This window comes from Balaenoptera borealis (assembly GCF_965194805.1).
Source record: "Balaenoptera borealis genome assembly, chromosome: 16".
Classification (NCBI taxonomy): domain Eukaryota; kingdom Metazoa; phylum Chordata; class Mammalia; order Artiodactyla; family Balaenopteridae; genus Balaenoptera; species Balaenoptera borealis.
In genome coordinates this window covers 19274961-19300286 of record NC_138872.1, presented here as the reverse complement: position 1 = coordinate 19300286, position 25326 = coordinate 19274961, and the positions used below count along the sequence as shown (strand labels likewise).

General features: G+C 38.9%; 1 protein-coding gene across 1 annotated transcript in view; it reads left to right on the top strand.

The window, feature by feature from the left end:
• TOP1 (DNA topoisomerase I) overlaps window positions 1-25326 on the top strand; it is an 86275-nt gene that overhangs the window by 13820 nt on the left and 47129 nt on the right. Inside the window, exon 3 of the mRNA XM_082359483.1 lies at window positions 16051-16153. Within this exon, the coding sequence (XP_082215609.1) occupies window positions 16051-16153 (103 nt within the window). The remainder of the gene's footprint in view (window positions 1-16050; window positions 16154-25326) is intronic.

Here is a 25326-nt window from a genome sequence, read left to right as displayed (position 1 = left end):
ATATGATCCTGATGTCATCTTTTAAGATTGGTTGACTAAGTGGAGCACAAAGAGTGAGAGGTAGTTTTCATACTAGTATTCCTAGGATGTTTAAGGCAGGGCTTGAGAACATTACGTGGAGAATAGTTTAGTGGAATGCTGTGGGTCTAACCTGTGGAGGTCACTATCTTTAGATTAAACTAGGGGTCTTTAGTTACTGATGGCACTGATTGAAATGGGAGGATTTGAATAGAGCAGTGGTTCTTAAAGTGTGGTTTCTTGATCAGCAGCATCAGCATTGCCTGAGAACTTGTTGGGGGAAATGCACATTCTTGGCCCTCATGCAAACCTACTGGCTCAAGCTCTGGGAGTGGGGGCTCACTGTCTAGGTTTTACCAAGTCAACCAGGTGATTGATACACACTGAGGTTTCAGAACCAGTGGAATAGAGTAAGATTTGAAGTTCACCTTCTCCTATTGCGCCTCTCACATTTTTAGGAGGAATGAAAGACGGTTGATGAAGTCCACGTGCTCACCAGTGAAACATAGGCTTTGGAGTTAGATAAACTTGGGTTCAACTCTCGGTAGTTGGGTGGCCTTGAGCAGATTATGACTCTGATTCACATGAAGCCTATAACTAGTTTTGTGGTAATTCAGCCTCTTAAACATTGTTCCTTGTTTTTTCACAAGGCCCATGTCTGGGCCTCAATACTTGTTTGATACTTATACTTCCTTGTAGTTAGGAATTTGGAGTAATTCAAAATGGGAGCAAAAAGAAAGGAGCCAATTACATGATTAGCACCAGAAAAGCTTCTAAAGAGCATATATATATTCATGCTTACACTTTCTGTAGCTAGTTACCCAGAGAATGATCCGTGCATTTCAAGCAGTCAGTAGTGATAGTCTAGACAAAAAGGGCCCCTCGGCTGAATTAGTAATAGGATGCATGAAGTAACGCATCAACACACTTGATACCTTTATGGCCAGACAAGGTGTGGACTTGGGGCCATTTGAGGCCCACGCCCATTGGAAATGGGCAGCTTAGGTTGAGCTGGTGGGTTCCTATGCAGCATAGTCAGGAGGTTTGTAGTCACTTTCACTACTTCCCAGGCATTAAGGGCCCACTTAATAGAAGCAAAGGAAGGCAAGCCTGCAGGAATGAGCCTGTCTTAATTGAGCTGGCCTGAGAAGGTACATTTTCAGGTTAGACAAGTCCTTTTTCTCTTTTAAGTTCTGCCTCCTAGGAAAGGAGAAGCATTTTCAGTATGGAGATGTCCTTGTGAAAACATTACTCACTACAGAAGAGTATGTAAAATGCAAATAACCCTCCTAAGGATCTTGTACTGGTTAATTACTTTCAGAGGCAAAAGTAAAAAATTCCAACTTTGTCTTGCATTTAGAGAACAAAGATGAGTTAGTAAAATGGGACTTCCTTGCCATACTCCTGAAGCTTAAAATAATTGCTCTATCTGATTTAACTTATACCTTAGTGGACTAATACCTTAGTTGAAATGTTCTCTGGGCAGCACTCATTGAGTCTCTGATTCCCCTGGAACTCTGCAGAAGTGGCCTGCTTTTGAGACGGCAAACTTCGGCTGACCTTAAGGAACTACACAGCATAGTGTCTTGCCGAGTAGGGAGAAGGCCCCTGACTGGGCTCCAGCAGAGGAGCCGCTGGTGGAGTGGAGAGTGCTAGGCAAGGCATCAGGACACAGGAAGTCTCAATCCTGGTTTTGTCAGCACTGTCCAGTGGAATTTTCTGTCATGATGGAAATTGTTCTTGATCTGTGCTATTCCACATGGTAGCTGCTGGCCATATGAGACTGTTGAGCCTTCGAAATGTGGCTAGTGTGGCCAAAGAACTTAATTTTCAAGTTTTATTTTTTTTTAATTTAAAGTAGCTACATGTGGCTAGCGGCTTCATATTGGACAGCACAGCTCTAGGTAAAATTTAGATAAGAGCAAAGAGATTTGGGTTTAGATTTTACTTGGAATATGGGAGGTTGGGGCTCTTGGAACTTCAAAATCCAAAACAGGTATGAATTTGTGTTATGAGTTTGAATAGCGAACTTCCTTCTGTATGTCTACATTGCCTTATCCTGGGTGACATGCTAAGAGGATTTATGACTGGTAAGTAAAGTTGAGTTTACCAAAGCAGTTGGAAAGTTCAGACAGTTTTCCATTTTACTTGACCCCTTTAGTGCTACACAAAGGTGAACATTTAAGGTACCTGCGGATTGAATAAATTTTCATTTTATCTCAGCAACCCTATGAGATAGGTCATGTCTGTTTTGTAGTTGACAAAAACATTAACTTATGTTTACATATAATACCTTTATGGATCACTGTCCTTTAAAATGGTTGGTTTTAGCTCACAACTTAATTTGAAATTGCAAGTTTTTAGTATGTTGCTATAACAAGGAGTTAATTCATATTTGTTCCATTGTAGTCAGTAATAAGTAAATGTCTGACTATAAGTGGTAGAGAATCTAAGATTGTCCAGGCAGGCAAATAGCACCCAAGATTTTAACTCACCCAAGGTGCTGCTTATAGTAAAAGCAGATCAGAACTCAACTTCTCCACCCCATTTGGGGTCTTCCTGTCATTTGCATGCTCACAGTGAACATAGTGAGTGAGTGTTGACTTACTTATAAGTAATCTATAGTCCACCATTAGCCAGACAATCTTAGTCTGGTGGAACAAAGTGGGATTTTATAGCCTTGACCACTGGCGTACAGTGAACGTATGAGGTCTTAGAAAATAACTTGAGTAAATTGCTTAAAAACCAGGGACACATCCAGTTTCCTTCAGCTTTAGCTTCAAATTATGATCTGTTATTTTTGGGGGTGGGAAGACAAGATGGAATTGGGATAAAATAAGTAGCTGAATTTTGAACATTTATTATCTCCACTTTACTTTTGAAGAAACTGAGGCTCAAGGCTATGTAGTTAGTAGTAAGCCACACAGCTGGGAGGCTAATCGAAGCCTGTCTGATGCCACAGCTTGAGTTCTTAAATGTGACACAAAACAAGGTAAAGGGGAGCCTGGGTGACTCAGTTGCCTCTTGGGAATCCTGGGTTGTAGTGGAGTGACCTGTGTGGTATCAGACCAAGGACTTGCATTTCTTAGAGCACTTGCCTTCATTTACAGTGGATCCTTATCAGACTAATATCATTGACTAGAAGGCTCTGTTACAGTTTAATGTGTAATCCTTTCCTTATTAAGGAAGGCTTGCCGGCTTGTGCAGCAGAGACCCCTGGATAATTTATTTTTTAGCAGTTCACCTTGTGCTTGGAGCCAGTTACTCCAAAAATCAGTAAAACCTCTGTTTATCTGAGTACTCAAGAAAAAGGATCTTTTTGTTAACCAGGGATTTACTAGACCCCCCACCCCCCAACCCCCTTATTTTAGAAGGATCTCTGAAGTCCGCTTATTTACTAAGGGGTTTCATTGGAGGTGGTTAGGAGTGTGAACAAGTGTGATGTTGTTACCACTTCAAGGGGGATAAATAACAAATTTAACTAGCTTGCTGCTTAAGAAGCAGAATTAGCAGTGGGCTCAGCCTTGGCCTCCCCTTCAGAGTTCTCATTCATGTGACTGACTCTGTCTAGTTTTGTAGAGCAAGTAGATTTTAACCACTTTTAAATCAAGTATGGCCATTCATGGGCTGTTTGAAAGGAGGAGAGAAAAGGGAACCAGGCTGAGCATGGATATCATTTAGGAGAAAGCCTTAGGTAAAGCAAGGAGGGTATTCTTCATTTACACACCGAGCTTCAGAATGGCACTGCTCTCTCTACAGGGGCATTGGGGATAGTTTCTAGTCACTATTAAGTAATTTCAGAGTTCTGCAAAATGTGCCTTCTTTTGTATGGCCCATGGTGTTTATATTTTTTTACTGGTTGGGGAAAAAATTATTAAATACACCTGAAACTAATATAATGTTATGTCAGTTATACTTCAATTTAAAAAAAGAATATTATTTCATGACACAGGAAGATTATATGAAATGCAAATTCCAGTGTCCGTAAATAAAATTTTATTGGAATGCAGCCATGCTCATTCATTTACATATAATCTGTGGCTGCTTTTGTGCTACAGTGGCAGAGTTCAGTACCTGCAACAGAGATTGAATGGGCCATAAAGCCTAAAACTATTTATTAACCTGTCCCCTTAGAGAAAAATTTTGCTGACCCCTGGCTTGGTGAGTAGTGCCAGTTGCTTACCTTGCTGATTCGCACTTGTATGTATCACAGGAAGCTCACGGGACTCTCTTCATAGAACTTGGTAGCCTCTGGCTTCCAGAGGAATCTGTATAAGCCAAGTGTCAAAAGTTTACTGTGAGCTTGCAGCTTCATTAAGTCTTATTCTATCTTTTTTCCAGTCATTCATGTTCTCAACTGAGTCCCAGTGGCAGGACTCAAGTTACCTCTGTCTCTAAGCACGTCTGTGCCCGATATCCAAACAACAAAGAAAATTTCTATTCTAAAGCACCTGACTACCCTACTCCTTATCTAAGTTGGGGTAGCTGTGTCACCCCTTATGTAGCTCTTCCTTCTTCCTTTCATATAGGGGCTGGGAAAGTAGCAGGTGAAAACCTCTTTCTTCCTCAATTGTAGAGCCTTAATATTCTCAGCTGTAAATTAAAAAAAAAAAATCCCCAGGGACTGACTCAGCACCTTGTGCCTGCCTTTTAAAGGAACAGAGACCCAATTGAAGTAGAAGCTGAAAATAAAATCAGTAGCATGTCCATTATTGTAGGTGGCTGGTATTTGGTATTAATCACTGCTCAAAGGACCAAGACATGACAGGGCAGGGTTTTTCAAAATATGATTATAGATTATAGTCACCTGGAGAGCTTGTGTTAAAATACACATATCTGAGGATGATCTTATTTCCAGGTCTCATACATAGGAAAGTTTGAGAACCACTGCTCTTAAGCATTTAGATTTTTTTCTTTTTATCCTAATTCGTTTGAACTAAAACAATTTTTAAAGATCATAGAATTCTTGGGACTGTAAGTGTAAGAGATCAGTAGAGGTCATTTTACAGATTAGAAAACTTGAGACCAGAGTAGAGAAATAAATTACCTAGGACCCCGTCATGACATTGCATGTTTTTTTATTTTTAATGTAATCAATTGGTCCCTGGGTATGAGAGCCAGAGGAAGAGAGGAGGATGAACTTGAATTTAAGGAGCATAATGGAAGGAGTAGGATGGGAGAGAAGGTTATAAAACAAGTTAAAATAGGATGCATAGACAGGAAGGGACTGAAAAGACAGATTAAGGTAATTGTAGTGTTGTAAAAGCATAAAAGGAGTCCAGTTTAAATGAGGAAGTGGACTGGAAGAGAAAACATCCTATGACCATATAACCCTTTTTTGTATGAGATTGAGGCCTAAAGCAAACCAGTTGGCTGCTTCATGTTGTGTCTTTTCCAAGGCAAGGGCATGGAGCAACATCTGGCCACTAATCGTACAGAATTGCTGATGTTTAAGAACCAAGATAGGTCCACTTAGGTGTTTTTAAGTCAGTTTGTGGCATTTCTTCTAAGCATATAGACACTTGGGAAGATGTTGTGATTGGTTTTAGAATTTGAGATTGTGTTGCAGAGCTGGTAAAAACAAAATGGAAAATGCTAGACTTCTATCTTTGAGCAACTCTTAGTCTTTTAATGCATTGTACTCCTAAGTTTCTGATGATGAAATTTTACCAAGTATTGAACACTGAGGAGAAAAACTTAAGTACTTTGCAGAATATTTGGCAACCTTCATCTGATTGTTTGACCCTTTCTTTGACTTGGCGTCTATCACTTCTTATGAAGGTATCTTCCAGCTGCAGTATTGAAGTCTGATTCTGGAACTTCATGGGGCCAAGTCCAGGGAAACTTGGGAGACCCTTATGGAGACGCTTTTTTTCCCCTCCCTTTCCAAAGTTACTCATTTAACAGCTGCTGAGTTGGGGTGATTATGATGCTTATTATGGGACTTCCTGAGACCAGAGACTTGGTGCTGTTTTGCCACACCTAGAACAATGCCTGACACAGAGTTGGTACTCAGTAAATATTTGAATGAATGAATATTGTGAACCCCAGCTTCTTTAAGGAGAGAAGAAGAAATACTTTCATCTGCATTTTCTCGCTGGAGTTTTTTGTGTTATTAGCTTGAGAGTACTAGGTCCCTAATGAGGAAACCCCATTAGTTTCAATAATGAACAAGTCAGTTCATGACAAAAGGTCTCGTTTATATACAATACACATTTGGGGAGAACAAATGATAATTTGGACTTTAAAAATTGGAAATGTTACTAGTGCCTTTCTTTAGAGCTGAATTCTCCCAACATTTTTCTTTTAAATTCCAGAGCTCTTTGAACTTTTAGCCATAACGGCCTCTGTCTTGCATACTTTGAAAAGCTATTAACTATGCACTGGAATTTTGGAAATGTTGTCAGTGAGAATCACTGTAAAATAGTGATAAGGACTCTTCCATGGGCTGCAAATTGAAATCGGCCACCCATTAAGATGGATCACAGACTGGATTTCCTGGATTGAAACTAGATCAACATTGGTAAAGTCTGAATTTAGACAGCTGTGTGGGGAGAGAGGGAAGGGTAGAGTTCTCTCACCCCCTCAACCCATCCCCCTTTCAGTGACAGGCTCTCGGTCTTCGTGACTGCTTTTAGTTTGGCATTAAGTTCCTGAGGAGATTCTTGCACACCCCTGATACTGACCACACTCCCGGATGCCAGTCTTTATCATTGAGACCAGCTTGTTATCTGTCCTAGACAAAAACAGTCTCAAAGTGTTAGAACGTACTGGATGTAGAGTGTTAAGTAGAAATGGGGATTTTGTTAAAACTCCAGCTTCTGGGGATGTGGTATCCATGGGTTTAAAGGTCAGGGAGGAAGGAGAAGATACAAGGATTTATCCCAATAGAAGTGATTTAATAAATGAGCAGGTGATGAATATCTTCTTTAGAAAATTAATTTCTTTTTCTTTTTTAATATTTATTTAGGCTGCGCTGGGTCTTAGTTGTGGCACGCGGGATCTTTAGTTGTGGCATGCAGGCTTCTTAGTTGCGGGATGCATGTGGGATCGAGGTCCCTGACCAGGGATCGAACCTGGGCCCCCTTCATTGGAAGCACAGATTCTTACCCACTGGATCACCAGGGAAGTCCCTAGAAAATTAATTTTTTCAACCAAATCGTTCCACTGTCCACTTTCCTAATGCACTGGCTATATATTTGTGTGTCAGAGATGAGCAGAGATTATCTTTGACAGTGTTGTTTGAGGGCCTCTTTGGGGAAGGCATCTTTTGTTTGAATAACTGTTCCCCACCCCCATCCTCCACACACTTGACTATCTTTGAAGGAAGAGCCCATCATATTTTACAGCTACTGCTTTAAGTCTCAAAACCTGTTGTCAGAAGTCGGTGTAAAGAGGTCTGCCTCAAAGCTTGGCAAAGAACCCTTCTTTATACCAGAAAAGTCTCTGCTTTTGTTTATAAGGAAGCAAAGGACTCTCCTGCCCTGATCTGATTACCCTAATCATTTAGAAGAAGGTTGGAGTGGTAAAATCCTTAAAGATCATGGAGCAGTTGATAAAATGGTCAGAAATCTTTGCCAATTCCTTTGCCTTTTCTCTCTTAACAAAATGTAAATGTTTGTGCTTGGGTTGAATTGTAGTTGCATTAGTGACTTATGCAACTACATAAGTCACTATGTAGCTTGCAATAAGCTTGGTAACACTGTTAGCCACCTGCTGATAACCGCTAAACTCATGCACATATTTCTACCTGGGGGTGTTAACTGGTTTAGCAGTGTATCCCTTAAAACCAGTAGGTATTTTAGGCTTCTGGGTACAGGGTTGTTAGATCAGGCCAAAGTTTTACTTCTTTCTTCGTAAGCGGCATCCAGGAAAGAAAATCAGACAGCCTTTTATTTATCGTTGGCTGGTCAGGCAAGGTGAATGGGCATGGTTGCCGCCTTAAATGCATGTATAAAACCTGAACCCTAAGTTATTTGGAATGATTGGGTAGGCTCATTTCAGTTTTATGTAAATTAATCATGAAGAGGGGTCAGTAACAATTGTACCTTATTGACAGTTGTGAACATGTTTGGAATTTTGTGGAGATTAGCCAGGAATTCTGTTACAACCATACACAAAGAATCTGATTGACTTTTGAAGTTAAAATTCTTTCAGGTCACTTAAAATTTCTGAGCCCCAATTTCTTCATCTATAAGAGAGGTGAGTTTACCGAGATCACAGGTATGAAGTCAGTGATGAACAGATTTGAAGCTCTTAGTCACTGACCTATGCTGCCTCCTTATAGACCCAGTAGTTAAGTGACTTTTACCCAAGGTCATACAGTCAGTGGTAGAACAAGATTTGAATCGGATCTTTTTCACTCTATTGAACCTGTCTGCTTCCTTCAGAGGTTGTTTCCAACCTTCTGTGCTTGTCTGTTATGTCTCTAATCGTCATTAGGGTTTAACTATGATCTTTTGTTCTAACGGCATCGTTCTTGAACTTTTTTTCTTTTTTTTCTGGCCCTGCCGAGCGACTTGTGGGATATTAGTTCCCTGACCAGGGATTGAACCTGAGCCCTCGGCAGTGAAAGCGCGGAGTCCTAACCACTGGACTGCCGGGGAATTCCCATTCTTGAACATATTTAACAAAGTGTTTTATGGACTTGGCTTCCCTTTTCATATAATTTGTATATGTGTCTGGTTTCCCTGTGAGGAGTGAACTCTTCATCTTACACCTTGATACTGATTTGGCTACTTGGGACTGGTTCTGTACCTGGTTTCCAGACCTGCAGCTTCATTGTCATCCTGGGATTAAGCCAGCTTTCAGGTACTTTATAACAATTGGATCAAATTTTGCTGGATTTATTTGATACTGAAGTTTCTTATTCCTAGGTGTTTTGTTTCTCTTCTGTCTAAGCAGAGGATTGGGACTCTAAAGCTACAAGCAGTAGAAGTGTATCTATATCTTTTTTAAGAAACTGCTTTTGGGACACATGGCTTTAGAAAAGCAAATTAAATATAACTCTGGGATTTTATTTTCTTGTATGCCCTGACAAGAATCAACTCTACCATTTCCTAGCTGGCAGGAAGTACATCACACTTAATTTTGCTCAATCATGAGAAGATACATTTCTCAATAATAACAACAACAACAACAACAATAATGATAGTAATAATAGGTAGTTGACTTTCATGGCTCATCTGCCAAGAATTCCCTCTCTCTGTCTCTACCTTGCTAACTCCCTCTTAGCCTTTAGTAAGACTTAGTTCAAACACTGCCTCCTCCAGGAAGCCTGTGTTAACGCCTCATTGCCCTGTTGGATCCAGGCTCTTTATTTCTGTTCTCTGGTGGAATCAGATTGTTTCTCCTCATTATATCACTTTTCACTTGGAAACAAAGGAGGCAGGTAACCCAGATTCATTATTTTTACTCTTAAGACTTGTTTCAAAATGCTCATAATCCTACTACCTTACTACTCTTTCTAAAAAATAACAGGGCAGAAAAGTAGAAAATTCTACCATGGTGTAAGAGACAGAGGTAATGACACCCGTGTGTTTCATGTGTAGACATTTAGGAAAATGTCTGTTACCTTTTTAAATATAGGAGCATCATGATTCAATACAAACAGTGTAGCTTTAAGGTCAATCATTTGACATCCGAGATTTTTGGAGATAGGAAAGGAATTTTAATCCATTTTAGCAAGTCTAAAATTAAGGTTTCTTCTCTGATGACCTAATTTTCTCTGCCTTCACATATACATAGACCAGCATAAATTTTCTGCTTTCAAAATACATCTTCAGGCTAAATTCCTACATATGGATTGCTGGGTTAAAAGAGAGTATGTGAGTTAGTTCTGCTGGATATTGCCAGATTCCCCCTCTATGGGGGTTATACGAACCATATGCACCTTTTCAGAGATGTTAAGAGGCAAAAATGTGTATTAGATTTGGTGAAATCAGTACTGCCCAGAGTTGTGAAAACTAGAGGTAATACATAAAGCATACTACCTTGTGCAGAATGCACCCTTAGAAAGGGATAACTATTACTCTTGTGTGAAATTGGGAATATTTCCTTATCATAAGAGTAGTAAGAAAATTGAATGAGACAGTGTAAGCACTCTAGCATGGTTCAGCACCTATATTAGTGCCCCTTTTCTCTTGCTTGCCGATGGCTGTTTGGGTTCATATCTTAATTACCTTCCTGGATTGTAAACTCCTTGAGGGCAGAGTGTCTGATGAGTCTTGAGCAGGATGCTTTTGATTTAGGAATACATTCAAAATAGTTGTGAACTGAATCAGCCCTCAGAATATAATTCTGAATCTAGTAGTAAAAGGTTGTTGGTTTTTTGCTTTTTGTTTTTGTTTTGCACATTATCCATCAAGTCACTGTGTAATGCTAGCCAGCAACTATTCCTGCAATCTGAGAAGACACAGATACTTACCTCTTTTGTCATTTGGAAGTCTCTTTACTTAAAATCTTTGTTAACCTCAAGGAACATCTTAGGTGACAATAACAGAAAATGTTGATTCCTATTCTCTCTCTCTGTTCATTGACATATCTATTCTTAGGGAGTAACTCTAGTTAAGTTAGAGTGAAAGGAATTAGTTGTTAACGTCTTCTCAAGGCTGCCGTATTTCAGGAATCGATCTTCCTCCCATGTCTTTATCTTGAATTTTTGAAGGCTAGGGTTTGAAACACCTGTCATCAAGAGGTTATTGGGTGACCAGAATTCACAATGAATGGGGTTTTCTGGTGACTTAATATACGGTGGTTTGCACCTTTCATTTCTAATCTACCAGTCAAGTTCAAAACAATTCTTTTTGCATTTAACAGATGCTTGAAGTGGCAAGATCCTTTCTCCAAAACATTTTAACAATATCTATTCTTAGATGAATTCCAGTTAAGGGAAAGAGTATGTACTAAAAGTAATCTTCAAGTCCATTAGTATGCTGTCTACAAACATTTTCACTATGGGGGATGTAGATTATCGTGCCCATATCGGCATCTCTTCTGACCAGCATCTTTAGATGTCCCAGTGTTACCTTAAATACAATATGACTTCAGTTAGTTTCATCATTTCCTCACTCTTTTTGTTCTCTTCATTTTTGTTCTGCACAGCTTTCCTGTGTCTTCTTCCAAGGCACCTTGTTCTTGTCACCTCGACTTAAAGTCTTTGAGTCTTCTTTGACTCTTCCCCTGCATTTATTGATTACACATACCAGTGAGTTCCTGGAACTGGATTCTACTTCCTCTTTTTCAACATGCTTTTACGTTTTCTCCTTTCTTCTCAATCCGTTTGTGTTATCACTTTTTTCTAGATTGCTTCAAAAACACTAGCTAGTTATTTTGCTTTTACCTTCTACCCACACTGCCCTTCAATTAATCCTCCTTAAGTATAGCTTTTATTTTGTTCTTTTTCTGCTTGAAGTAGCTCCTTGTCATCCTGAGAGTAGGACACCCTGACTTGGGTTAATTTCATCTATCAGACTTTATCTCTTACTGCTCCTTAACACAAATCCTCTCTTGAACTAGGCTAGTCTTCTCCTTGCTGTACCCTTATATAAGAAGAAAAAATAAGGGATTGGAAGGGACGAAGCTTAAAGATAGTGTTTAACTTTCTATTATGAAAAGTTTCAAGCATATTTAGGTAGAGAGTAGTATAGTGAACTCCCACGTATCTTATCTGCTCACTTCAATAACTATCAGCCTCTTGCCAATCTTGTTTTCTCTATTCCCATATTGCTCCAATTTTTTTTTTTTTTTTTTGCCTGAGAGTATTTTAAAGCTAATTGCAGACATCCTTCACCTGGAAGTACTTCCGTATGCATCTTTAAAGGTTATTTATCTGTCAGTTTACATAGTGCAGATCATCTCTATGGTGGCTTCCCTGTCAGTTGGTAATTTAGCTTGTTTACACACTTTTGGTGTTCATGAGATGCCTCATTCCATTTTGCCTCCCTGTCATTTCTCCTCAGAAGGTCCAGCCTGCCATGTGGAACTATACTATAGCTATTCAAATATTTGAAGAAGTTGTCACATATTATTCTTTTTGGTACCTGTCACAGCACACATAGCACAATTTGAGCATATAGGAGACATGTAATAACATTTTAAATTAGGGGCACTTGGGGTTCAGATCTTTGACCTAGGTCTTATTTGCACTATTGGAATTTTCAGCTACAGCTTTAAGTTTCTTACCAGACTTTTTGGTTTTATGTTTTTAGATTAACAATTGAAAGAATTGGGGACCTGGCTTTAAAAATCAATTCTGAGGTTTTGTGCACTTAAAAAAATAATGTTTTGGGCAGACTGGTTATCTAAAACCTACCTGGAATTATTTTCAACTTATCTTTTACTTAGTTTTCTTTTTCTTTAAATTTAGTGCTTTTTAGTGAGCTGATAATATTTTTTCCTTGTGTACACCAGTACTTGTCAAAATAAATTTTTAAAGCTTGGTAATTTAAAAAAATAATTTCTATTTTTTATTATAAAAGTGACTCATCTTGGGAAAAAATTGGAAAAGAAGGCAAAGTATACACACAAAAACTCAAATTGCTCATAAATTGACCACCCAAACTACTTTTAACATTTGGTGTCTATCTTCTAGTCTTTTTCGGACATGTTTATGTGTTTGTTGAATTACACACAGAGTAATTTTTTTTTTTTTAATATATTATGTCCCTGCCATATGCTTGCGCCATAATAGCAGATCCTAATGTTCTGTTTCTTGTTTGCTAAATCTGGCCTGTAAACAAAATCAAACAACACAGACTTCATTCTAGGTTGTAGTGCTGGTGGCATGTTTTGTCATTATTATGGTTTTAACCATAAGTGCTAGTTGGGCGCAGAAGTAGTGAGGGTATTAATTATTGTCAAGTGAACAGGGGCCACCAACTTTGTATCAGATTGACTCAGCATTTTAAAATTTTAGACTTGAGATTTTCAGAAGTTGGAGAGTTCTTTATGCTACATGGAAGGTTGGGTTCAAGTCCTACTTCTGACACCATATGATTTTATTTTCCCATCTCTGTGGGATGAGAATTTCTTACAGCTAGGGGGTACGGTCATGCAAATTTCTGTTTCCCTAGGGCCTGGCACAGAATAGATACTTAATGGATTGTGCCAAATGTGGCTTCTTTTTTTGCTGTGAGCCAGGAGTAGTGTAAACACACTACTATACACTATTATATACACTATACGTTATTATACATTATAATAACGTATAATAATTGAGAGCCTATACATTATTGTTAGTTATCTATTGCTATTAAACACGTTATCTCAAAATTTAATGGCTTAAAATAACAAACATTTGTCTTAACACAGTTTGTGTGAACCAGGAATCCAGGAACAGCTTAGCTGGGTGGTTTTGGCTCAGAGTCTGAGACTGCAGTCATCTGAAGGCTTAATTGAGGACCCACTTCCAAGGTGGTTCAATCGCATAGCTATTGTCGGGAAGTTTCAGTTCCTCACCACATGGGCCTCTCCATAAGGCTGGTTGGATGTCCTAACAGTATGGCGACTGGATTCCTCCAGGGCAAGGAGAAAGATCCAGTGCCTTTTATGACCTGGTGTTAGAAGTTGCACACTGACATTTCCACTTTATCCTGTTTTTAGGAGTGAGTCACTAAGTCCAGCCCATATTTAAGGAGAAGGAAATTAGGTCACACCTTGAAAGGAAAAGTATCAAAGAATCTGTTGGACATATTTTAAAACTACCACATGTGTTGGATACATAAACTTCTAATTGATTCATATTCAACATTGGGGTGACATGTCCCCAGTGAGCTGCATTTTTAGTATGCCCTTGGGTTAATTCTGATACACTAAAATTTGAGAGTCATAACCTTAAAAAGTGGAGAGAGATACCATGTTTGTGGATGCAAAGACACAGTAATGTTTTGATGTCACATCTCTCCAAATTGTCCTATGAACACAAACTCCCAGCTGGCTTTTTTTTTAAAGAAATCAACCAACTGAATCTAAAATTTATATGGAAATACAGAAGACAGAATAGCCAAAACAATTTTGAAAAAGAACAAAGTTAAAGTACTTATATTACCTGATATCAAAACTTACTATGGAAAAAAGCTCTACTGTGAAGCTTTAGTAGTCAAGATAGTGTGTGTGTGTGTGTGTGTGTGTGTAGGATAAAATGGGGTCCAGAAACAGATCTATGATTATGTGGTCATTTCATTTCCAGTAAAGAGGCCTAAGGCAATTCTATGGAGAAAAGGCAGTCTTTTCGAGAAATGGTGCTAGAACAACTGGACATCTTTATAGATTAAAAAAATGTTCCCTGTCCCTTACCTCTGTAAAACTCCTAGAAAAAAAGAATATTCACAATACACATGTCTAACCAAAAATTTGTAATGGTTAATGTATAAAGAACCCTTACAACTTAGGAATAAGACAACGTTTTTTAAGTGGGGGAAAGATTTGAAGAGATACTTCACTGAAGGAGATATGTGAGTGGCCAATCTGCACTTGAAAAGTTGCCTATCATTTAATCAGGAAACTGGATTAAAATCACAGTGAGAGAGACCTCCCTGGTGGCGCAGTGGTTAAGAATCCACCTGCCGATGCAGGGAACACAGGTTCGAGCCCTGGCCCAGGAAGATCCCACATGCCACAGAGCAGCTAAACCCGTGCACCATAACTACTGAGCCTGCACTCTAGAGCCCATGAGCCACAACTGCTGAGCCCACGTGCCACAACTACTGAAGCCCACGCGCCTAGAGCCCATGCTCCGCAACAAGAGAAGCCACCGCAATGAGAAGCCTGCACACCGCAATGAAGAGTAGCCCCCGCTCATTGCAACTGGAGAAAGCCTGTGCGCAGCAATGAAGACCCAACACAGCCAAAAATAAATTAATTAATTAATTAATTTTTTTTTTAAAAAAAAGCGCCACAGTGAGATACCACTACATACCTGCTAGAATGGCTAAAATTAGAGACTGATAATACTAGGTATTGGTGAGAATTTGTAGCAGTTGGAACTCTAATCCGTTGTTGGTGGGAATGTGTAATGATACAATCACTTGGGAATACAGTTTGGCAGTTTCCTATCAGGTTAAACATACACTTACCGTATGACCCTGTAACTTCACTATTAAGTATGTATCCAAGAGAAATGAAAACACATCTACACAAAGACTTGTGTATGAAAGTTCGTAACAGATTTATTCGTAAAAACCAATGCCTGAAAACAACTCAAATGTCCATCAACAGGTGAATGGATAAATAAATTGCAGTGTATCCACACAATGGGGTACCAGTCTAATAAAAATCTAACCAATTACTGATACATCCAGCAACATGGTTGAATGTCGAAAATATTTTGCTAAGCATAAGAAGTCAGACACAAAAGAGGAAATTCTGTAATTTCATTCATATGAAACTAGAAATGTAGACAAATCTAATCCATTGTGCTAGCAGATCAGTGGTTACTTCGGGCTGGTAATGGAAAATGGGGATTGACTGGGAATGGGCACAAGGGAGACTTCCGGGGATGATGGAATTGTTCTAAATTTTGATTGTGGTGGAGATTATATCAGTGCATATGTATGCTAGACTTATCACACTGTATCTTTGAAATGTGTATATCTTACTGTATAGAAATTATACTTCATTAAAGTTGATTTAAAAACAGGTATCCCTTAAGGTTTGAATTTTCCAGAAGTTACATAGATAACCATCTGATCTTGAAAGTCAGTGTTCAAGATTTATCCCTTCGAATCATTTATGGCTTAGTCTTCATAGTACCAGATCTAGGAGAAGAATACCAAACTGTTGCTTCCTTTTACGGTAGAATTGGCTCCCCTCCTCTTCCTGCTTATTTGTAACATGTCTTGGTTTTAGAGGCAGGGTAATGGGATGCCTTGTCTGGGCTGCTTTGTGAAATCTTTCCCTCCAATGGAATGTGCTGTTATGGCTACCATGCCATTTAAATCCTGTCATTGTGCGTCTTGACCAGCTTGTCAAGGTAGCTGGGCAGGAGATATAGCTCATGACTGCTCTTTACTGACTCATCTCTTATGGTTACAGATTCTCATAAACACAAAGATAAACATAAAGATCGAGAACACCGGCACAAAGAGCACAAGAAGGACAAGGAGAAGGACCGAGAAAAGTCCAAGCATAGCAACAGGTAAGGGTTGAACCAGCAAGTCCCTCATCATTCAGCAGTGGGTTGGCTATGGCTTGGCTCACCTGCAACAGGCCTTAACTTGAACCACAGGTAAATACCATGGATAGCAAAGTCAGCAGAGACTTTGATTCCAGAGTTGTTAAGAGGATGGCCTTGATAATTCAGGCCTTACTGGGGATGCCATTTTTCAGATCAGGATGTACAAAGCAACTATGGTGAATTGTTAACACATGATGGCATTTAATCAAGTGTCCAGAGAGCTTGCCTTGATAAAAGGTGACTGGATTGGAGACTTGATAGATATACATTTTTCTTCTTTCCATACTTTAAAGGGTATAAATTTAAAAATTCTTAACTTAGGCTTCCATGGTTTGTAAGCCCCTGAAATCATATACAAAAGGTTGGGTATATGAGATATTCCTGGAGAGAACATTCCTAGCTTTCGTCAGTTTACCAGAAGAGTTCAGCTCTCACGAAAGCCAGTAACCACCAATGTAAATGAAACTCAGTGGTGCTGCCCTCTGGGATCCAAAGGAATCAGAAAGATGTTTTCTTGTTCATTTTGCTTCCATTTTTCTGGTGTAGGAGACAAGTGGTTAGGCCCAGAGACTTAGGGTATCTTTGGATATAGGACCACTTATTGAAAATGAGGACTTAAACTTCCGTTTTGAGTTAAAGGCAGTTGTTGGTGAGAAAGCCATAGGGTATTCTCATAGTGGCCGAAGTTTTGTTAGAGCGAACATAAAGTTCAGTCATTTATTGGCACAAGTGCCTGTAGCCTAGAGTCTCTTAGAACTATTTCATTAGGTTGGCTTATTGTCTGTGGACAAGATGTTTTCAACATAAATAATAGTCAAAAGTTTCTTGTCCAATATATACAGAAATCTTCTACAAATAAATAAAAATGAGGCAGATAATCCAACAGAAAAATTCATGAGAGGACTGAGTAAGCTCTTCACAAAAGAAGATACCCACATGGCCAATAAAAATACTAGAAGATGCTCAACATTATTCATCAGGGAAATGCAACCTCAATATAATATGCTACACATTGTAATAATGGCTAAATATTAAAATAACGCTAATACCAAGATCTTACAATGACGTGGATCAATCCCATTTCTGATGGGACTATAAATTGTTAAATCATTTTGGAAAACTACTTAGCAGTGTCTTCTAAAGTTAACATATGTATACCCTCTAACCTAAGAATTCCGTTCCTGAATGTGTTCTCAACAGAAATGTGTGTATTTGTGCACCAAAGGGCATGTACGAAGCTCTTCAGAGCTGCGTTGCTTTTAATAGCCCCAAAGTGAAAATCTCCTAAATGCTCATTAATAGTAAAATGGATAAAGTGTGGTATATTCACATCTTAGGATACTATATATAAATAAATATGAAATAACTGCTGTTAATAAGCGTAGGTGAATTCCACAAACCTATGTTGAGTGAAAGAAACCAGCCAAAAAATATATATTGTATGCTTCAATTTACTTGAAGTTCAAAAACAAAAAAATTAATCAAGACCTTTAGAATTCAGGGTCATGGTTATCTTTGGGAAGGAAGGAAGGGTAGCAATTGTAAAATGGTGTGAGGGGAACTTCTGGTGGGGTATCAATGGTATTTTTCTTAACTTTGGTGGTAATCACATATTTATCATTATTTTGTGATAACTCTGAACTCTGCACATACGATCAGAATATAATTATGTGTATATGCTACTTTTATTTTTAAAAGTTATAAAAAAATAAGGCTTATCAAGAAAAAAGATAAAGTGAGAATTCTAAGTCTGTTCTTTTTATGAGTAATGAAAAATTTTTACGTATTTTAAATGAAAATTTTAAATTAATAAGTCTTTATAAATCATTAAAATAACCAGATTAATTTCTCTAGTGAGGATATTTCTTCACAAAATCATCTATCACTCCTGTGGTCAGTCTTTTTTTTAATTTTTAAATTTTATTTCTTTTTTTTTTTAACTTTTTGGCTGCGTTGGGTCTTCGTTGCTGCACGCTGGCTTTATCTAGTCACGGCGAGCAGGGGCTACTCTTCGTTGCGGTGTGTGGGCTTCTCATTGCGGTAGCTTCTCTTGTTTCAGAACATGGGCCCTCGGGCGCGTGGGCTTCAGTAGTTGTGACGCGTGGGCTCAGTAGTTGCGGCGCACGAGCTCTAGGGTGCATGGGCTTCAGTAGTTGGGGCACGTGGGCTCAGTAGTTGCGGCGCATGGGCTCTAGGGCGCGCGAGCTTCAGTAGTTGTGACACGTGGGCTCAGTTGGCTCGCAGGCTCAGTAGTTGTGGCTCGCAGGCTCTAGAGCGCAGGCACCGTAGTTGTGGTGCATGGGCTTAGTTGCTCCACGGCATGTGGGATCTTCCTGGACCAAGGATCAAACCCGTGTCCCCTGCATTGGCAGGTGGATCCTTAATCACTGTGCCACCAGGGAAGTCCACTCCTGTGGTCTTTCCCCACCACTCACTCATTTCTTACCACTTGATTATCTAGTTTCCGTTTTCATTAGTCTACTGATTTTAATTTTAGTAGTTGAATCCAGTCTCAATTCACATGCATCTTTTCTTCAGTTTGTAGGTGTCCAGCCTATATTAATATCTACCAAAGTAGATTTGAGAGCAAAGAATATTGCCAGTAATGAAGAAGTTCATTTCATAATGATAAAAAGGGACCAATTAATCAGGAGGAAATAGCAGTTGTAAATGTTTATACACTGATATCAGAGCCTCAAAATACATGAAGTAAACACTGACAGAATTGCAAAGAGAAATAATTCATATTTATAGTTAGATTTTACTACCTCTTTCTCAATTGATAAGCAGAGAGAAAATCATTAAGGATATAGAAGACTTTGAACATCATCAACCAACCTGATTTAATTGACATTTATAGAATATTACGCTCAACAGTGAAATACAAATGGAACATTTGCCAAGATATACCATATTCTGGGCCCAGGCCTTCTCCTTGAAACCAGCTTCCCTTGGCTTTCCACTTTTCTGGCCACCTTTTTCATCTTCTCATTCCAGTTCACAGAGTGATTCTGTAAGTCTTTGGCTCTCTTCCTCTGCCACCTCTCTTGCCATTTACCCTTCTCTCACGTTCCATTTCCAGTCTCCCTGAACTTCTTTTCAGTTCCCCAAACACAGCATGTCTTCTGAATACTCTAGGTTTTAAAATATGCTGTTACTGATTCTGGAATACTCTGTTGCCCTCTTAAGAACATTCTTTTAGTTGCAGCATAGAGTTTACTTCTTTCAGGTATCCTTTCTGCCCTCCACCCTCATATTAAAGTGCCATTTTTATGAGTTCTCTGGCACCTTGAATATATCCCTTTCATAGTAATTACCAGTTGTGTTGGTGTTGTAATTGTCTCTTTACTTTTCTGTGTGCCCTATTAGACTCTTGAGGTCCCTGCGAACAATGTTGGGGTCTGTTGTATTCATTTTACATCCTCAAGGCTTAGTATAGTACCTGGCAGATAGGTGGTACTTAGTAGTAGTGTATGTTTATTGAATCAATGAGTGGTTGACCTACGGTTACACCAGTTACCATCTTCTCTCTCCTGTTCACATATTCTCAATTCTATAGGATGGTTCCCTTTGGCCATCCCACATTTCAAATACCTTTTTTTGCGTGTGTGTGGTGAAATATGCATAACATAAAGTTTGCCATTTTGAAGTGGCATTAAGTACATTCACCATATTGTACAACCATCCCCAGTATCCATCTTCAGAACTTTATCATCATCCCAAATAATCTCTGAACCTCTTAAATAATACCTCCTCATCCCCCCTTGCCCCCATCCATTAGCAACTTCTATTTTCTATCTGTGAATTTTTCCACTCTAGCTACCTCATGTAAGTGGAATCATAAAATATTTGTCATTTTTGTGTCTGGCTTATTTTCCTTAGCATAATGTTTTCAAGGTTCATCCATTTTGTCAAATATCAGAATTCCATTCCTTTTTATAGTTGACTAATATTTCGTTGTCTGTCTACCACATTTTAAAAAATTCATTCAAAAACAAAACAAAACAAACAAAAAATATAAATAAAATAAAAAATTCATTCATCCGTTGATGGATACTTGGGGTTGTTTCTACCTGTTGGCTATTGTGAATAATGCTGCTAAGAACATGGGTGTACAAGTATCTGTTTGAGTCCCTGCTTTCAATTCTTTTGGGTGTATACTTAGGAGTAGAATTGCTGATCATGTCAAACAAGAATTATCTTGCTTGCCATCTTTATGATGTGCTAGTTGATGTGAAGTGCCAAAAAATGTGAGATAGTCTTGACCATGAAGAACTTCATCATCTGAGGAAAATGCTTATAGATCAGATGAAGAAAAACTAATTTTCATGTTACCTGAAATCTGTCCAGAAAGACTTTAAAAAGATAGAAGTTATTATTTAAACCATAAGCTTTTTTTTTTTTAAGTTGAGAATTACGTTTTATTTGATGGACTTGCTAAGGACTTAAGCCTGGAAGGCAGCCTCTCAGATGACTCTGAGGGACTGCCCTGAAGAGGTAAGGGAGGAGCCAGGATACATAGGAGTTTTTGCAAGAAACCAGGTAGTAGGAACATCAAAAGATTATTGTTAATTAAAGAAAAACAGGGACTTCCCTGGTGGTCCAGTGGTTAAGACTCCAGGCTTCCACTGCAGGGGGTGTGGGTTCGATCCGTGTAAACCATAAGCTTTTAAAAATGGATCTCTTACTCTCTGACACATCTTACTTCACCAACCATAATTTGCAATTGTGATGGGAGAAAAGATTAGGTAGAAGTGGCATAAAAGGCTTTGGGACATAAATTTGGCCCTCTCCTGTTTTACCAGAATCTCCTTTTTAAAAATAAAGGATGTAATTTTGGCATCATTTTTCTTGAAAAGTCCACAATGGTTTCTTGCCTGTATCTAGGAGAAGGCCTCTGGTCTGGTCTATCCACTTAGGTCTCATGAGATCTCGACCAGGTTATCTAACCTTCCTCAACTGAGCTTTTTCGTCTTCCTTAGTTTCCTCATATTAATACATGCTTCAGAAGGGACCCTGGGAGTCAGTAAGTATGAAAGCTCTTTAACTGTGATCTGCTCTACAGATGTGAAGACATAATATTTTGTACATCTATTAAAAGCATACTTTTCCAAGATTATAGCATAGGCAATCAGGAATTTGTTCTACGCAATTTTGTGCCTTTTAATATTTTCTTCATTTCTAATCAGAATACTTGAGAAAACAGTAGCCTATTTGCCAAAAGGCACTGGAAGAACCTGCTCTGAGTTTCTGTTTATATATGACTAAATCTAGCCCTGGATCTCTAATTCACATGTGAGTAAGTTTAAGACAGTTGAACCAGATGATGTGTTGTAAGCAGACTTTTAAATGCTTCCTGTTTTGACCTCTCCTGACACGCTACCTCTTTGCAGCAAAGCAGGTGTGTTGGTTATGGTCCAGTAAAATTCTGTACACTGTGTTCCTTTTTAAGTGACTTCTGACCTTAACGGTAGTTTTGGGTTTCTTCATTTTTCTTCTTAGCACATTAAGGAAACCTTGAGGATTGTTTAATCACCTCTGAAGCCCAGGATAATTAAGATGTAGCATGTTCTGTTCCAAAATGCTTCACTTTATTTTAACACTTTGCTCATCAACCCTGCCTAATTTTGTGGCTATCTATTATGAGGAAACAAGTTCTACAGTAATGTGTATCTATATTCCCTCCTTCTCTGCTAGATATTAGCATCAGTCATTTTTCGTTAGGCTACACTTAGGACCCAAATCCAGGAGGCCTCTTTGTCCTGCATAGTAATATGTACTGCATATTTGGAGTGTCAGAGGATGGGAAACAAGCCTTTCAAAGATAGAACGGGATTTAGACCTACCTCTTAGGAGATACCATCTTATTCATATGCTTTCTCCTTTTATTATTCTAATTCAAGGTGCAAAATAGGGGAAGGGGTGTTAAAGATCATTCCACGTCATCTCTTTTTTGTGTGGACATGAGTCTGAGGTGACCTGCCCAAAGTCACATGGCAGGGTGGTGGCAGAGTGAGGATGAGAGACCAGGGCTTCTGAGTCCTAGTATGATTTTTCTCCCACTACATTATTCCTTCCAGTAAAAAATAAAACAAAACAATCTCCCTCCTTAAGAGAGGTTAGTTGTATTGCTAAACTATCTGTGTTTAAATACGAGCATCTCTTTCTCATATGCATATTGTAGGCAGCTTAGGTTTTAAAATGGCCAGATCATTTCAGGCGCTGCCTCTTTCTTTGGGCCCCAAACCCCTAAAGTTTTTGGCATTAGAAGTATTAATCTCATTAAATTCTGACCCTGTGAAAACCCCATCTCTGACTCTTTGGCCTATAACATCACAGGAAGTTTCTACCAAAGTCAAATAAAAATAATTTCTTCTGTTATTTGTCTCTGATACTGCTTCTTTCCATTAGCGTTGATATTTAGCACTTGAGGTCCTTTAAAGCAATATATAAATCCTCTCTAAAGAAATAAAAGGAATACTCTTACTAGATGCTAAGGAATCACTGGGCTTGTAGGATCTCACCAGATAATTCTCTTGAAACGTTGCATTCTTAGCATAAGTTATCTTTAATACTAGACCTCTTATATATACAACATCATTAAAAGCAATTGGGGGGGGAGGCTTGAATTTAGAAAACAAAGGACTATCACATGTGAAATACAACATTTCTCCTGCTAGCTTTTGACTGTGTGCATCTCTTGTCATTTTTAAACCTGACGCTCAGGGTGGAGTGACAATTTTGTGGAAGGCCAGGGAAGATAGAAAGAACTACTGTGAAACAGTAAGGGAAGTGCTTTTCCAGCCACATTGGCAGTGCTAATTTATACAGTCAGTGTGAGAATAAGGTTGCTTTTGGTTTCTGCTTTCCCTTCAGTTCCAAATCCTACCTGAATTAGAGTTGGGAGAACATAGGCTCGTAAGGAAATGCACTGGAATTAAGCAACTGGTTCTCAGATTAGGGGCAGTTTTTCTGAAAGTAATCACATTTAAAAGATGTGTTTACTGCTTTTTTTGTGAGCTGTTGTTGAAGCCCTCCATTTATCTACATGTCCCTGTATCAACCTGTCTGGGAGAAATGGACAGTTAACATAGGTAAATAGAGAAGATTGGGTAGTTTAGAAATGAGAAAACTGAGTACCACCACCATTCACATGGGAGTCAATGTGATGTAGTGGAAAGCACACTAAAATAGAAGTGGAGAGGCTAGGTTCTATCATTTACTAGCTGTGTGTCCTTATCCAAGCCGCTTAACTTCTGGGTCTTTTCCCATTTTGGTTGAGTGTTGATAGCAATACTAGCCTGGTCGAGCTTTCAGGTGTGTTGGGGGAGAATTCAATGTAATTATGCAGATAAAAGCTCTTTGGAAACTGTAACATACTCAGTAATTGAGATTATTATGATTACCACAAAGCCTGGTAGAATATCATTCAGATAAATTGAAGCTGTTGATTTTGGTAGTTGAATCTAATTTAGTAGTTACTTATTGATAACATCTATTTTGGTGCCCTGGTTTTCAATGATATCTAGCCCTATTATAATGACCTACAGTCTTTTTTTTTTTTTTTTAAGATTTCATGGTGGAAAGGGTATTTGAGCCAGCCATGGAAAGATGGTTAAGATCTTGACAAGGAAAGGTGATGGCTAGAAAGAGTGACATTCCAGACAGCGAGAAAAGCATAAACAAAATATGGAAGCATTGTAATGTACTTTGCTCTGGGTAGAATCCAGTTAGGTGGATGCCTGGGTTAACAGGATGGGTTAGAAAACGAGGGCTCCAAAAAGTTGCTTGAGGAAAAACTATTAAATACTATTTCAAGAAGCTGGGACTTGATTCTAAAGGAGCAAGAAGCCTTTGAAAATAGTTGAGAAAGGGAAACATAGGACTTAGCCACAAGTGGCATGAGGGGGTCTAAGAAAAAGGATTCCTAGCTTGGATAACTGTGTGACTGTTTACCCTATTAGTAGAGATAAAGAACTTAGGGGAGGGATGGGAGTTCAGAATGTGTATCGGCTTTGGCATCTTTGGGCACATCCCTTTATCTGCTCTGGCCTGCAAACAAAGGATTAAATAATTTCTAAGATTCCACTCAACTCCCAAGTTTTAATAATTCTTCGGATTTCATTTAGTAACCTATAATGGTGGATGAGCATTGAGAAATCTTCATTTCTCAGAGCCTTTCAGAAACTAGCTGCTGCATTTTTTCAAGAGGCAACTTTTGAATTTACCTCCTAGAATGTTTAATTGAACAAACATTATTTAAGCTCTAATTGTCTGCTTTCCTTTGAAGGGTTTCCTCCTTTCACAGCTTGGAATCTTTCTAGGCTCTCCCATAGGAATCCCCTGTGACTCCATTGGCTGCAACCTGCAGGGGTCTGCTGCCTTGAGGAAGTGGGCAGGTTGCTGGAATGAGTTTGTTCTCTTAGCCATTAGTGGCTAGGTCCTATTCGCAGAAGGTAAAGAGGCTTCTTCTCCCCTTAGCAGTGTTTCGTTTTTGCTTTGTTTGGGGAGTAAGGCACCAGAGTGGTCAAATGCATGACTGCCTGAGTTTAAATCCTAGTTATTGTTCGTTAGATGTATTTCCTTGGGCAAGTTACTGAACCCTCCCATGTCTCAGTTTCCATATCTGTAAAATGAAAATACTTACCTCAGTTTTGTAATGGAGATTAAATTGCTTAGAAGAGTGCCTGGCACTTAGTACTGTTTAAATATCTGTTAAATATTTTTATTGCTGATAGAGGACAGACCATTGTTTTAGTTTTCTTTAACAAATTTAAATGGTTTCCCATAGCCAACATCCTAGCTTCCCAGAATATCAGACACAGGGTTTTTTCCTAAAGAGGCAGCAAATGCCTTCTTGCAGAAAGAAAATATTTTCACTCTTGGCTTCCTACTGCCATCCCCCTACTTCCACCCTGTCTCCCATTCTTCTTCCTAAGTGCCTTCCTAAGGTTAACCCTGGTCAACCCTCTCTTTTGTCTGCTCAGGTCCAACAAGAGTCTCACTCGAGAGGTGACTTTGAATCTTCCCATTTACTCTGTTTGGCATTGACTTTTGCTTGTCTAGGCTCTGATGTTAGGTAGATCTTTTCCCCAGACAGACATGAGCCCCGAGCCAAGGAGTCGGCTTCTGTG